This window comes from Engystomops pustulosus, chromosome 2 (assembly GCF_040894005.1).
Source record: "Engystomops pustulosus chromosome 2, aEngPut4.maternal, whole genome shotgun sequence".
In the NCBI taxonomy this organism is placed as follows: Eukaryota; Metazoa; Chordata; class Amphibia; order Anura; family Leptodactylidae; genus Engystomops; species Engystomops pustulosus.
Window position 1 is genome coordinate 139,702,829 of NC_092412.1, and position 16,766 is coordinate 139,719,594.

Genomic DNA, 16,766 nt, shown 5'->3' on the forward strand with positions numbered 1-16,766 from the left:
TGTTTGTTTCCTTTTACTTTTGCATTATTATTTTTTTCCACTCTTTCCTCCCACAATGTCATTCAATGGGGTAATCTCCTGAAAATGGGCAAACTCCAGGAGATTTATCAGGTGTTGGCGTATAATGAAATCCCCTGCCCCTCAGGGCCGCACAGCGTATTTTTTACGCCAGGTAGCAATATGCAGTAGCCTGCAATCTTTCACTTGTGAACTGTGCACCCCTCCACGCCCTCATGGTATGGAACTGGCATGAAGGGAATAATAATCGCTATGGATTATAGTTTGGGCAGTAGTCTGGTGACCAAGGATTTTAGGGGGCCATGGCCACCCAAAGCACCCACCATATACTGCACAAAGGGGACACTGGTGTATGGGCCAAAAATGAGGCTGAGAAAATGTTACCCCTGCATTCTGTACTTTAGACCTCCATGAGGAATTTCACGGTCTCTGGCTGGCAATTTGCCCCCACAATGGTCTATAGTTTTTAAATGATCTGAAGCTTAGTGCATTAAAACAGCAAAACTTCTTTCATAAATCATACTATACACCTATAACACAGTAGAAAGATGGAAAAGTTTCATAATTTTAGCTTCTTTCCAGTTCCCCTCTGTACATAGAGAATCCTGGGGCCAGCAGGAGGTCCTCCAAAAATAATTCGACCCTGTCTAATTCTCCCTCTTCCTGCAGTCCCAAGTAGAGAAGTAAGTATCAAAGTATGACTGAAAGCAGCATCCTTTAAGTTGCTTGGAACTGCGGGAAGATTCTTTTGAGTCCTATCTGGTGTGCTGGGGTGATGGCCCGGGTGCCCACAAAAAGGGCTCTGAGTGCCGCCTCTGGCACCCGTGCCATAAGTTCGCCACCACTGACCTATATCATAACTCAAACCTGGAGAGAAAATAAAAAAAGTATTCCAGCGCAAATCTCCAGGTGGTCTAAAATCTCCTTTATTTGTGCATCAGCAAGTTCGGGATACAGTGAAGAAACGATCAACGCGTTTCGGCTGTTACGCCTTAGTCATGTAGAGGCAGTTTTACCTCTGGAAAATAGCTTGATGTGGATAAATCCGCATCTCATCTCCCCATGTCAGGGGAACGATAGATTGTGACCACTGCTCAGTTACTCAGTAGAGGTGGGAGGCAGCCTGTTCTGGGAGGACCAGGGCATCGACACTTAGCAGCACTGTGTCAGTGTGTTTGTGTGTACTGTATATAGTTTGTGCAATAATTGTCTTGGATAAATTGCAGTATATTAACATTATCTACACCTATGAGTTATTTATTTGTATTAGTGAAAATATAATACTCTTCTTTGGCTAAAAATACTCCTTAAAAATGGTAAAAGTATTAATATTATTCTTGAAAAAACTTCAGTAGCTTATGTAGTTACAATGCCCTTCTGTAGTCAAGTTACAGTACCCTCTGTAGAGAATAGTAATAGTCCCCTTTGTATCCAATAGTCACAGTATCCTCTATAAACCAATAGTTGCCGTGCCACCTCATAGCCAGTAGTTATAAGACCCTCATTTTCCACTTATAACAGTGCCCATATTGCCTATATTCACGGGGTTCCACAGTTTCCAATAGTAATAGTGCCATACATACCCTGTTTCCCCTAAAATAAGATATCCACCGAAAATAAGACCTTTTGTTCAGGCTTAGAAATATAAGGCCTCCCCTGAAAATAAGACCTAGCGGCAGTCAGTGCAGCAGCTCCCCCACGCCATAGATTAGTATTAGTAAATCTTTTAGATGCTGCAGAAGGTTGTGACATGGAGAAGAATTCATGGAAGTAAATCACTGACTAATGCTCTGCAAATGTGATACCAGCAGCTACCAGGATAAGAAGGGTCATCTATGGAAAGTGCTTTTACTAAACATGAGAGATTGGTTTCCAATGATTTTAATAGAAATGGAGTCACAAGAAATACAGTTTGGAGAGTTATAAGGATGTTAGAGAAGGTGATTTTTTTGTTCAATGATAAATGTAAATTGTTCATGGAAAAATAAGACATCCCCTGAAAATAAGACCTAGTGTCTCTTTAGGAGCAAAAATTAATATAAGACACTGTCTTATTTTTGGGGAAACAGGGTAGTAGCTATTAGTTACAGGACCCAAGAAATAAGTACTCACCTCCTCTGCTGCTGTGGTCCTGCCATCTTACAGCCACCGCGATTGCTCCATTACTGCTGGTAGAGCAGACTGCCGCTGCTCCTATGCTTTGCCGGGAGCTATTGGGGAGGATTTGGACAACGTCACATCATCCAAACTGTAGTGAATGGCAGTGCATATACTTAGTTTATAGTCAATGCCTAAAGCAAAACACAATACGAAACAATACATAAGTAAATAATGACATCACATTTATATAAAACGTACAAACCTGGCAAAGACAGTTGTAGGGGGCACAAGGGTCATGTAGACTGTTTACCTGAGATTCCTTATAACCTTCTAAGGTGCACGTTCACCTTCTGCGGTGACTCACTTCAGCCCAAATTTTTTTACTTTAAGAAATGTGATTTTTAGCTTGTGACAGGTGCCAATGGCCTATACCTTTATCAGCATTCTGAATTATTTCAGTAGTTTATATAAGTTTAATTCACATTACCTGGTTCCCTGCCAGCAGCATGTTGTGGGTCCCCGGGGAGGGGGCGACTGCAGCAGCTGTGCCTGTGTCTCCTTCTGCATTCTTCCTCTCCTCCACACCATACCACTCCCTCCTCCGCCTGCTCAATGCACCTGAGGGGAAGTGGGGAGGGGTGAGGGAGTTGCATGAGTTTGGAGGAGAGAAGACTGACAGAAACAGACACAGGCTGCTCTGCCCCTAAACCTCCCACCCTGGGTCTCACCAAAGGCTGCTGGAACGGAGCCAGGGAATTTTAATTCAACTTATGTCAACTACTGAAATGATTTAGAATGTTGAAAAAGGTATTTTTTTTATTCAGCATTGCATAGGATATTGGAACCTGTCACAAGCTAAAAAATCTGATTCCTGGTTACAGGTTCGTTTAACGCACTGACCCATTTTTGTAATCTGACATGAGACTGTTTGTTTTTATTTCACATGTTATACTTCACATTAGTGGTACATTTTAGTTTTTCATTTATTTATAAAGAAAAATTTGGTGCCAAATTTGGTTTTAAAAATGTGCCTTTTTCAAAATATGAACTTAGCTGCTTTTCAGAAAGATACAGTACAGACCAATAGTTTGGACACACCTTCTCAATCAAAGAGTTTTCTGTATTTTCATGACTATAAAAATTGTAGATTCACACTGAAGGCATCATAACTATGAATTAACACATGTGGAATTATATATATATTATTAACACAAAAGTTTGAAACAACTGAAAATATCTTGCCTTATATTCTAGGTTCTTCAAAGTCGCCACCTTTTGCTTTGGATATTGCTTTGCAAACTCTTGGCATTCTCTTGATAAGCTTCAAGAGGTAGTCACCAGAAAAAGTTTTCACATCACAGGTGTGCCTGTCACGTATAGTAAGTGGGATTTCTTGCCTTATAAATAGGGTTGGGACCATCAGTTGTGTTGTGCAGAATTAAGTTCCATACACAGCTGATACACAGTCCTACTGAATAGACTGTTAGAATTTGTATTATGGCTAGAAAAAAGCAGCTAAGTAAAGAAAAACAAGTTGCCCTCATTACTTTAAGAAATGAAGGCAAGTCAGTCCAAAAATTTGAGAAAACTTTTAAACTATCCCCAATTGCAGTTGCAAAAACCATCAAGCGCTACAAAGAAACTGAGTCACCTCTGCTGCCGAGGATAAGTTCATCCAAGTCACCAGAAATTGCAGGTTAACAGCAGCTCAGATTAGAGACCAGGCCAATGCCACACAGAGTTCTAGCAGTAGACTCATGTCTACAACAACTGGAAAGGACATTAGACCAGTGGAAATCTGTGCTTTGGTCTGATAAGTCCAAATTTAAGATTTTTGGTTCCAACTACCACACAGAAACTCTACATGCCTGGTTCCCACCGTGAAGCATGAAGGAGGTGTGGGGGTGCTTTGCTGGTAAAACTGTTGGGGATTTATTCAAAATTGAAGGTATACAGAACCAGCAATGGTTACCACAGCATCTTGCAGCGGCATGCTAATCAATTTGATTTGCGTTTAGTTGTACAATCATTTTTTTTTTCAACAAGACAATGACTTCAAACCCACCTCCAGGCTGTGTAAGGGCTATTAGACCTAGAAGGAGAGTGATGGGGAGCTACGCTAGATGACCTGGACTCCACAGTCACCAGACCTGAACCCAATTGAGATGGTTTGGGGTGTGCTGGACCGCAGAGTGAAGGCAAAAGAGCAAACAAGTGCTAAGCATCTCTGGGAACTCCTTCAAGACTGTTTCAGGTGACTACCTCTTGAAGCCAAGAGTGTGCAAAGCAGTAATCAAAGCAAGAGGTGGCTACTTTGAAGAACCTTAAAGGGGTATTCTCATCTGGGCACTCACATTAAGTTTCATTAATCTGCCATATGTAAACATTTCTTCAATTGGATGTTATTAAAAAAAATGTTCCTGTGTGAAGATAATTTCACATAAATGTAGCCGTGTTGTCCCTTAGAAACGAGATGGCTTCCTCGGATACGGCCACGTCTGATAGATTGAGTGCACAAAGAAACAAAAGGTTATTGTATATAAAATGTCCGAGAGTTACTACATGTCGCACAGCCACCCTGTGGTAATGATGGCTGGATCCTGGTGGTCCGGCAGGACTCTATAGCGCAAGTCTGGCCACCGCTGCAAGAGTGTGACGTGGTCGTATCCGAGGAAGCTATCTAGTTTCTAAGGGACGACATTACTACATTTATGAGAAATTATCTTCACACAGGAACATTTTTTTTAATAACATCCAATTGAAGAAATGTTTATATATGGCAGATTAATGAAACTGAATGTGAGTGCCCAGATGAGAATACCCCTTTAAATACAGTATAGGACATATTTTTAGTTGTTTCACACTTTTGTGTTAAGTATATAATTCCAATATTTATAATCAAGAAAATACAGAAAACTCTTTGAATGAGAAGGTGAGTCCAAACTTTTGGTCTGTACTCTAGTTTTATCACCCAAATTACAGTGCACCTTATAGTCCACTGCGCCTTATATATAAATCGTACTTACAGACAATAGCCGCCTTAAACTGTGCCATCTGCTGGTAATTCACCCTTATAATCAGGTGCACCTTATACTCCGCTGCGCCTTATATATGAACCTAGACGTTTTAGCAGGCATTTATTGAAAGTGCGCCTTATAGTCCGAAAAATACTGTAATTACCAACATTTCCCATTTGTCTGCTTTATGTTTTCATCCTTTTTTAACCCCTTAACGACTTGGCCTTTTTTTAGTTTTTCCACTTCCATTTTTCACTCCCCACCTTCAAAAATCTATAACTTTTTTATTTTTCCACATAAAGAGCTCTGTTATGGCTTATTTTCTGCGTAACAAATTGCACTTCGTAGTGACGGTATTTAATATTCCATGGTGCATACTGGGAAGCGGGAAAAAAATTCCAAATGTAGTGAAAATGGTGAAAAAACACATTTGCAACGTTTTCTTGTGGGCTTGGATTTTACAGCTTTCACTGTGTGCCCCAAATGACAGGTCTATTTTATTCTTTGGGTTGCTACGATTATGTGGATACCAAATTTGTATAGGTTTTTTAATGTTTTCATACATTTAAAAAAATTAAAACCTCCTGTACAAAATTTTTTTTTTTATTTTGTCATCTTCTGGCGGCAATAACTTTTTCATACTTTGGTGTACGGAGCTGTGGGTGGTGTCATTTTTTGCGAATCTTGATGGCGTTTTCATTGCTATCATTTTTAGGGCTGTGCGACCTTTTGATCACTTTTTATAAATTTTTTTATATTTTCCAAAATGGCAAAAAAATTTCATTTTTGACTTTGGACGCTATTTTCTGTTACGGGGTTAAACGCAGTGAAAAACCGTTATTATATTTTGATAGATCGGACATTTTCGGACGCGGCGATACCTAACGTGTTTATGATTTTTACTGTTTATTAATATTAATATCAGTTCTAGGGAAAGGGGGGTGACTTGAATTTTTAGGTTTTTTTATTATAATTTTTTTTTTTTAACTTTTTTTTACTTTTACTATTTTTCAGACTCCCTAGGGTACTTTAACCCTAGGTTGTCTGATCGATTCTACCATATACTGCCATACTGCAACATGGCAGTACATGGGGATTTTACTCCTCATTCATTACAAAGTGCTGATAGCACATTGTAATGAATGGGTTAAAACGAGACAGCTTCGGGCCTCCGTGAGACCCGAAGCTGTCATGGCAACGGATCACCGCTCCCCGAGCCCTCTCCATAGCCGGTAAGTCTTTGCTGCATATTGCAGCAAAGGCTTACCGGTAACACCCGTGATCGGTGCTAGCACCAATCGCGGGTGCTTTCACTGCGATCGCCGCCGGCAATGCTGCCGGAGGCTTCAGAAAGATGGCGGCGCCCATGCGGCCCGCGAGCCCTCTCCATGCAGTACGGCGCGCGTCGGGAATGGGTGGATATTTTATTTTGATGTCACATGGCTTACAAATCGAATCAGTTTTCCATATACAGGCAGTCCCTGGGTTATGTACAAGATAGGTTCTGCAGGTTTGTTCTTAAGTTGAATTTGTATCTAAGTCGGAACATAGGCGCACTTTTGTGAGCTATAAAATATTTGTTTTACCGTTAATAATGCCATGTGAGGCCTTATTTTTTGTGGGATGAGAAAAAAATCTATCTTTTCATTTTCTAAGTGGCATAACATTTTTAATTTTTGGTCTATGAAGCTGGTCTATGAAGATTTCAATTTTTATACTGATAAGTATTACAGGGTATTATATTATGCAATCACATAGGTTGACACACTGCCTGTAAGGTCTTGTCTGTGAAAGGACCTTACATGCATTTTCTATGGACAGTCCTGGGGACTTAGATCAGGCCTCGGGTTGTCAAAGTATTGATCCGCACCCCAGAAAATGCTTCAGGATGGGGGTCGTGTAGTGAATATCCCTGTAGCTTGCTCCAACCGCGGGTGTTACACTGGGGTGTCAGCTGTAACTTACAGGTCACACCCCATTTTTCCTACTGCCGGTTCAGCTCATCACAAGAGCTCCATGATGTACTAAGTTTCAGTGCTCCATGCCATATTAGTACGTCATGGAGTGCTAAGGAGTAAAAGGGTTTGCTCAGTTTCTGCAAAAATGTTTCATTATTTGTAAATCAAAAAGGTATACACATTACAATATACAGACTGTATCAATTCCCTGTATGCAATGGATTACATTTTGTCCTGATTGTGTGATAGACACAAAACACACAATAACTGAACTGTGCACCTATGTGATAACCAATGACTTACTATAAAATGACTGCAAGCAGAGATCTAGATAACTGTGGGGAATTGACACACAAGATACATTTGAAAATTGTATAACTTTTCATCAAACCAAGAAGTGCACAAGACTGATACTTTGGTGTTGTGCTATCACATAAACTAACAATAAAATAAGCCACTATAGAGGTACATTATGCATGCACACAGTACCATTAGCACACTGTGTCTTACCGCAAAGTATACAAGCCACGTGGCTGCGTTGCAAAAAACAAAGCCTGGATTTGTTGCATGGCCGCAAAGCTCCCGCAGCGCTTGCACACCCCCTCTACACCTGGCTTGTGACTCCTCTTTGTTCCCATGAATGTGTGAATAGAGCCTTAATATAGGATGCAGTAGTCACCAGAAAGGAGCTAGTACTCTAGGATTGACCCAATATTTTCTAAGCATGCTGTGGGTTTCGACACTATGGAAGAAACTAGGAACTTGGTTGTGTGTGAAAAGTAACCACTCATTAGTGGTCCAACGTGGTTTCTATCTCAATCGTGGTGCATTGCAGCAACTATTCAAAATGTGTGCCCTCCTTCTTTGAACTGTATTGGTGGCCTCAGGGGCTGATATGATTGAAAGATGTGGAAGAGCAGGTAGCAGTGAGTTACTGCTTAAAATTCCATGTTGGCACTTCACGGTGAATAAGTGGATTTTGGCTGTAGTTTGGGCACCCTGTCTCTAAAAGGTTCACCATCTCTGGTCTATGGCTTCCTTGTACTTCCTTACAGTACAGATGATGCCAGTCGGCATCATATGACGGTCATAAGGCATTAACGTAATAGATTAACCCCTTAAGGACCAGACCCTTTTTCGTTTTTGCTTCTTTATTTTTCACTCCCCACCTTCAAAAATCTATAACTTTTTCATTTTTCCATGTAAAGAGCTGTGTATGGGCTTGCTTTCTGCGTAACAAATTGCACTTCATAGTGGTGGTATTGGTACGTCTTATTGCGCTATGGGGTTAAATGTGTATAGAAAGGCTTCCAGCACTCCAAATTATCCACACGGATCCACAGTAAACATAATGCATTTTGATGTATCAGCGTCTTGGTCATAATTTGAGATGTATGTTGTATCCATCAATTATGTTACATATGAACACCAATTAAGGATTTATTTTTACTGTTGATCCTCATGGATAGTTAGGAGTGCCGTAATCCTTTCTATACACATTTATGGTGATGTCTACTTGCTGAGGACTGTGCTGCGTTCACCTTTATATTGCAGGATATCCATAAGGAGTTATGTCAGGGAACATTTCATCATAATGTAGACTGCAGTTTTATTATGGGATTTTGCATGCTATAGCCAATCTTCCCACCAGAGGGCACTAACTACAAGGAAGATACAGGCCCACATTTATCAAAACTGCTCCGCACTGTTTTAGAAGTGTGTCCCATTTTTTGGTGCACTTTGTTCATGCTGCAGATTTGTGGCCCAGACAGAACTGTGGCACATGTCAGTAATAAATGTGCCGCAAACTCCAGTTAAGCACTAACACGCTTTTTTTAGGTGCACATTTTTTCTGTCTCGTGGGACACAGTGCAGCTGCGACACAAAACTGGCGCAGGCATTTTATAAATACATGTGCAAGCAGTTTGCACGTTCTTTTCACTGCAAAGTCAGACAGAAAACTTGCGCAAATGCTTTAAGAAATATGGGTCTCAGTCTCATAGAATTAGAATGTTTGTTTGGAGGTCCAACAATAATATGAATTAGACACTGTGATGTTGTAGATCTGTACAGAGCTTGGTTCTGATGCTGTATTTCAGTATGGAGCTCGGTTCTGGTGATGAATGTTTGTATTGTGGCTTTTCTAGTGCTGTATTTATGTTTTAAGCTATAATAATTAATTTAGGGAGAGGCACTGGATTTTAAATTGAGGATCTCTGAAGATACTTCTATTAAAGGGGTGATTCACTGTGTAAGCTAAAATGGATTTGGAGTTGACACTCTATGCTAGAAGTGAATTTGAGTGGCATTGGGGGAGCATAGTGATATCTCACTATATCACCCTGTTCAGTAAATTTCCTAGAAACTGTCCTAATGCTGAGCTGTAACCCAACTCTGCCACTTCACATAGAATGGCGCTGTGCTCCCTAGCTGCCTCTCTGCTGGGCATGGCTGAGGTGAGTGCGCCAAATGCTGGACCCCAGCAATATGGTATTGATGACCCAAGTGGAGGTCGCCAGCAAAGCGATGGCAATGATTTGAGATCATCGATCTCATGCAGCTCTGTGGACATCAATAGGATACCACTATTTTCTGCCTTGCAGCACAGGCACATTTTCCACGCAAGGCTTTATATTATGTACATCACGTACACAGCACTCCGACATCCGAGGTGTATTGGAGCTGTTCTCTCTCCCAGCTCTATGCACCAGTCATACAGCGCGCGATCTTCTTCCTGTACATGTGACCGACCACATGGTGATGACGTCATCGAAGGTCCTTTATCCTCCTTGGACCTACGTGCTCAGGTTATCAGACTACAACCCGGGAAGTTTTCTGTGAGTAGAATTACAACGTACATGCAGTTTCATCTCCCCGGGGTTTCCTCATCAAAGTTGTGTGTGGCTTTGGGTTACAGTGCCTACAGGGATCATGGTAGACAGTCACAGGGCATGTGCTACTGACGTGTGTCCTTGTAGAGGTTTACAGTTATATCCACACCTGCAGTAATTAGATTTTTTTTATCTTGGCATCAAGCAATGTATACATTCCAAGAGCCTTCACTTTTATATGGAAGTTTCTACTGGAATAGTTGTATCTGTAATACAGTATGTATCAAATGACTCCCGTATCTTCCTTAGACCCCTTTCACATTAAAGCGTGAGGGACCGATATCCGGCGACAAATATCAGTCCCCATAGAAGCCTATGACGCCCGAGGTACTGTGACCACAGACACACGTGTCAACCTATATTTTACATTATGTATGCTACCGGTGCTCGTTATGGCGCTTGGCTGTATGTGTATTTCAGGCGAGCATACGTCAGTGTGAAAGAGGCCTTAGGGGTAGGACGGTGGTTAAAATTATTTAGTCTTTGAGGTTTTTTGGCGGTTTATTTTTGTGATGTTAACGCCCCCACTGCGGTACTTACGATTGCTTACGTGGTCAGGAGTGACCGCGGTGTGTAAGGGGTTAACACTCGCGATCAGAGGTAGGGGCCGGCGCCAGATGCTTGACGTAATAGTACTGCAAAATGCAGGAACGCACTTCCTGCCATGCAGTACTATTACGTCAAATGTCAGGAGGGTTAAATGATACCTGTCATCAGGTCTGTCACTAGTCGTGTCACCACTACCTGTTGGAGCAGCAACAAGTATGTGACATGTTCTGCTATACACATGTGAAAGACACAGACATATGCTCCACAAGTACCTGACATGTTCTGCTATACACATGTGATACACAGACATCAGCTACACAAGTGTTTGACATGCTCTGCTATACACATGTGACAGGCACAGCCATCAGCTACACAGGTACCTGACATGTTCTGCTATACACATGTGAGAGACACAGACATCAGCTACACAAGTGTCTGACATGCTCTGCTACACACATGTGACAGGCAAAGCCATCAGCTACACAAGTACCTGACATGTTCTGCTATACACATGTGACAGGCACAGACATCACCTACACAAGTACCTGACATGTTCTGCTATACACATGTGACAGGCACAGACATCAGCTACACAAGTACCTGACATGTTCTGCTATACACATGTGAGAGACACAGACATCAGCTACACAAGTACCTGACATGTTCTCCTATACACATGTGAGAGACATAGATATCAGCTACACAAGTGCCTGACATGTTGTGCTATACACATGTGAGAGACACAGACATATGCTCCACAAGTACCTGACATGTTCTGCTATACACATGTGACAGGCACAACCATCAGCTACACAAGTACCTGACATGTTCTGCTATACACATGTGATACACAGACATCAGCTACACAAGTGCTTGACATGCTCTGCTATACACATGTGACAGGCACAGCCATCAGCTACACAGGTACCTGACATGTTCTCCTATACACATGTGAGAGACATAGATATCAGCTACACAAGTGCCTGACATGTTGTGCTATATATATGTGAGAGACACAGCCATCAGCTACACAAGTACCTGACATGTTCTGCTAAACACATGTGAGAGACACAGACATCACCTACACAAGTACCTGACATGTTCTCCTATACACATGTGAGAGACATAGATATCAGCTACACAAATGCCTGACATGTTGTGCTATACACATGTGAGAGACACAGACAACAGCTACACAAGTGCCTGACATGTGCTATACACATGTGAGAGACACAGACATCAGCTACACAAGTACCTGACATGTTCTGCTATACACATGTGAAAGACACAGACATATGCTCCACAAGTACCTGACATGTTCTGCTATACACATGTGATACACAGACATCAGCTACACAAGTGTTTGACATGCTCTGCTATACACATGTGACAGGCACAGACATCAGCTACACAAGTGTCTGACATGCTCTGCTATACACATGTGACAGGCACAGACATCAGCTACACAAGTGTCTGACATGCTCTGCTATACACATGTGACAGGCACAGACATCAGCTACACAAGTGTCTGACATGCTCTGCTATACACATGTGACAGGCACAGCCATCAGCTACACAAGTACCTGACATGTTCTCCTATACACATGTGAGAGACATAGATATCAGCTACACAAGTGCCTGACATGTTGTGCTATACATATGTGAGAGACACAGATATCAGCTACACAAGTACCTGACATGTTCTGCTATACACATGTGAGACACAGACATCAGCTACACAAGTACCTGACATGTTGTGCTATACACATGTGAGAGACACAGACATCAGCTACACAAGTACCTGACATGTTGTGCTATACACATGTGAGAGACACAGACATCAGCTACACAAGTGTCTGACATGCTCTGCTACACACATGTGGCAGGCACAGACATCAGCTACACAAGTACCTGACATGTTCTGCTATACACATGTGACAGGCACAGACATCACCTACACAAGTACCTGACACGTTCTCCTATACACATGTGAGAGACATAGATATCAGCTACACAAGTGCCTGACACGTTCTCCTATACACATGTGAGAGACATAGATATCAGCTACACAAGTGCCTGACATGTTGTGCTATACACATGTGAGAGACACAGACATCAGCTACACAAGTACCTGACATGTTGTGCTATACACATGTGAGAGACACAGACATCAGCTACACAAGTGTCTGACATGCTCTGCTATACACATGTGACAGGCACAGTTGCAACGGAGCTGTGCGGGTGATGGGGCGGATTTTATACTGAGGGAATAGCGAGATGGAGGTAGCTGGGGGGAAGGAGAGCATGTTGCACTCATGGGATGAGGAGCTAAAAGTGCAGTTATGTCTGATTGATCATGTAGATTCCTGTTGTATTGGCTACAAATGGTAATTACATTGATCAGGGGTGGATTAAGACTGTTACGGGCCCTGGGCTGTATGAATATTATATCCCCTTCAAGTCTGGAATTCACATGTGGTACTAGAATCAAGCTTCTTGGGAAATGGAGGATGCCTTCTAGTTCCAATCTGCGGTTTCAGGACCTTTGGAGGACCTTCAAAGGTCCAGAAATGGCTTCTATGTACATTTGTATTGAGTACAGTAACATGTATGAGTATGAGAACCTTCTGCTTATAAAATTTGGTGGGTGGCTTAGTTGACAATGGACCCCTAGAAGGCTTTGGCCCCGGCTTTCCGCCCAAATCACTTCGATTATAATAAACTACTGTCGCTGATAGCAGCTTTGTCTCCCCTTAAATCCCAATGTCAATGAATGATACTGTCACCTAAAGCATTTACAGGATTAGAGGGATCATTCTGCCTGACCATCTTCACTATCACACAATCTTGTGGGATGCCAGCCGTTATCATTACAAAAGAGAGACCTACAAAGCATCACCGATCTATAGGCCATGCCAGAAGCATGAACTCAAAGAGTACCTGAATGTGTATTGAATGTGATGGACAATGATGCCTTGTTATCCAGAGTACTGTATATCAAACAAAACAGTACTGAAGCATCCCTTAATAATTTAGTATATTTATCTATCCACTACTCCCAAAAGCTACCTTATAGTACTACTAAAGTATACATATGATGTATTTTTATGTTGAGTATCGTATAGAAATAGAGCAGATAGGTGCTAGTTCCCATCTATGTAATTTATTTCCATTACACGTTTTTGTTATAGAAAAAGGTAATAGAAATAAAATACTCCTGTTCACCTTCCATTTCCCATAGGTTTACCTGCACAGAAAAGTGACATCTTTTATGGTTCTGTTATATATTGCGTCAAAATTATGTTGGCTGCAGCACTATTTTTTTTTTCTCTATATCTAACTGAAGGGCATGACGCATAACCCCAGGGTGCAAATGTAAGTAATGTAAAATGTATTATTTGTGATCTATACATTGAGGAAGTCAGGAAGATTTGTCTCATATCCTCCTTCAGTTTCCGCTTTTCTCATGTAATTTCACTTTTAGTGTTTTTGGCAACAACATTTGTTAAGAGACCAGTTCTACTGACGCTTGAGGTTGCAGTATGTGGCAGTGCAGACTATTATTTCCCTGCCCTTTACAGGCATGACCTCCTTTAAGGTTTGCAATGTTGTACAACAATCTAGGAAAAAGATATTGAGATACTAAGACTTCCTTTCGCAGGTAAGAGTGTTGTGGTATCATAGCCACATTGTGTCTTTCCTTTGGGACCACTACTGATGGAGCTCAACCTCTGTAAAGACGATGACAACAAGCCCATTTTAGATTTCACTTTTAATGTTGTATAACACTGTAAGCATTCATGGCATTGAGTTAAGTCCTTTCAAGGCCTTCAGGTTAAAATTGCAACCGCAATTTAGAGGATATGTGATCAAATTCTCGGGATGACATGGCTATATGCATGGACGGGAGATGTTAGAACTTGTTTTCAAGTTGTTTGCTCTCTATTTTTTCTCTCTTTCTTTGTATATTCCCTTTCACTATATCAAACCTGTTAAAGGTGTTTTTTTTAAATACTTTTTACAGCAGTTAATATTAATTGATTAATATTTCTTCTTTTTATAGATATTCACTTTCCTGCTTCTTGGTCACAATTCCTAAGGCGCAATGTGGCCGGTGATATGGGGTGCCCTAAGGGCATATGCCCCGTATGTCACTTTTCCAGTAGCACTTGTGGTTGGTACAATTGGATACCAACTGGAATGGTTTATTCGTGGAACTCCACAACAGACTAAGGAGGAGCTGAGCATCTTAGAAAAGAGAGAGGAGAGGGCCTTACAGGAGGCAGCAGGACGTGATCTTACTCAAGTCATCAGCTTAAAGGAAAAACTGGAATTTACCCCTAAGGCCGTTCTCAACCGCAACAGGCAGGAGAAGAGCTGAGATCATTTTCATTATGAAAGTATTTTGGAGACAGATGACACTTCTTTATGGCTCTGGAGATGTGAATGGGGTCGACATGTGCAATACAGGATGGATGTTTATCCTTGATTAATGTTATGGTGATTTTTCATTCAATAATCACAATGTCACAAATTTTATTATTACAAAAACATGCTGCACTCTATTGTGTCAGCTGCTTGGGTCATATAACACCATCTATTAAGATAATTTTACTTCTAAATAAAGTTAAATTAAAAGATGTGCTACTGAATTGTATCCTCTACAGCAGTGTCCCCCAACCTTTTTGTATCTGGTGATTGGCTGGATCAGGGCCGAGTAACCCTCTTACCATGGTTATCGGAAAAAAAATGCTCAAAAATACTCGATATCTAACCCTATGTCATTTAATGTCCCCCCTGCATCTTTCCCTCTATAGTGCCCCTTTTCCTTTAGCCCTCTTTTAATGTTTTGATAAGACGGCTACAGAAAAGGGGGCATTATAATACCCTTTTTTCTATGCCCCCCACACCTATAATGTCCCCATGTCTTTGGGCTTTTTACTGAAATGTTCACAGCAGAGCCCCCCAATGCACTGTCCCCAGTAGTGGCCCTTACCCAATGAAATGTCCCCAGCAAAGCCCCTTACCCAATGAAATTTCCCCAGCTGAGCCCCTTCAATGCAAGGACCCCAGCATTGCTCCCCCCTTTAATGAAATGCCCCAGGAGTACTCCCCCCAATGAAATGCCCCCAGCAGTTCTCCCCTCTAATGAAATGCCTCCCACTAATGAAATTCTCTGAGCAGTGCCCCCACCCCTCATAAAATGTCCCCAACAGTGCTCCCCACTCCTGATAAAATAACCCCAGCAGTGCTTCCCCTTCCTTAATGAAATGTCCACAGTGTGGCCCCATAAAAATAATAAACACAACACTTGCCTCTGGTGCTTCTCTTCATCCTGCGGCTCCGACTTCATCTCCCCTCACAATATTTTTTTGGGGTACACATTTTTATTTCTTTGAAGTTGACGCTTTAACCCTTTCAGGACATTGCCCTTTTTTGTTTTTTCATTTTAATTTTTTACTCCCCATGATCAAAAATCCATAACTTTTTTGTTTTTCCATGTCCAGAGCTGTGTGACAGCTTGTTTTCTGTGTAACAAATTACACTTCATAGAGATGGTATTTATTATTTCATGCCGTGTACTGGGAAGCGGGAAAAAAATTCCAAATGCAGTGAAATTGGTAAAAAAAACGCATGTGTGCCGTTTTCTTGTGGGCTTGGATCTTACGGATTTCACTGTGCACCCCAAATGACATGTCTACTTTATTCTTTGGGTTGGTACGATTACGGGGATACCAAATTTATATAGGTTTTATAGTGTTATCATACATTTAAAAAAGTTAAAACCTCCCGTACAAAATTTTTTTGGGGGATTTTGCCTTCTTCTAATAACTTCTTAATAACTTTTTCATACTTGGGTGTATGGAGCTGTGGGTGGTGCCGTTTTTTGCGGATTTTGATGACGTTTACAATGTTATCAATTTTAGGACTGTACGACCTTGTGATCACTTTTTTTTTTAAAATGACAAAAAAGCGCGATTTTCCGTTACGGGATTAAACGTTGACGTATTTTGATAGATCGGGCATTTTCGGACGCGGTGATACCTAATGTGTTTATGATTTTTACTGTTTATTTATATTTATATCAGTTCTAGGGAAAGGGGGGTGATTTGAGTTTTTAGGGTTTTTTATTATAATTTTTTTTTAAAAGTTTTTTTTTTATTTTTACTATTTTTCAGACTCCCTAGGGTACTTTAACCCTAGGTTGTCTGTACAATCCTATCATATACTGC

The 16,766-nt window shown here is 41.2% G+C and overlaps 1 protein-coding gene across 2 annotated transcripts; it reads left to right on the plus strand.

The window, feature by feature from the left end:
- Positions 1–9,771: 9,771 nt before the first annotated feature.
- On the plus strand, positions 9,772–15,173 carry SMIM12 (small integral membrane protein 12). 2 transcript variants are annotated; one of them, XM_072136713.1, is made up of 2 exons: positions 9,772–9,930; positions 14,597–15,173. In XM_072136713.1, the coding sequence occupies exon 2, from the start codon at positions 14,639–14,641 to the stop codon at positions 14,912–14,914; it is 276 nt and encodes a 91-aa protein (XP_071992814.1). In that variant the 5' UTR covers positions 9,772–9,930; positions 14,597–14,638; the 3' UTR covers positions 14,915–15,173. The 2 variants fall into 2 exon arrangements, with proteins under 2 accessions (XP_071992814.1, XP_071992815.1); XM_072136714.1 differs by lacking the exon at positions 9,772–9,930 and adding an exon at positions 13,782–13,908.
- Positions 15,174–16,766: the final 1,593 nt, after the last annotated feature.

What these genes read in the sequence shown, in the direction of transcription:
- SMIM12 (XM_072136713.1), top strand. Translation starts at nt 14,639, where the DNA reads ATGTGGCCGGTGATATGGGGTGCCCTAAGGGCATATGCCCCGTATGTC.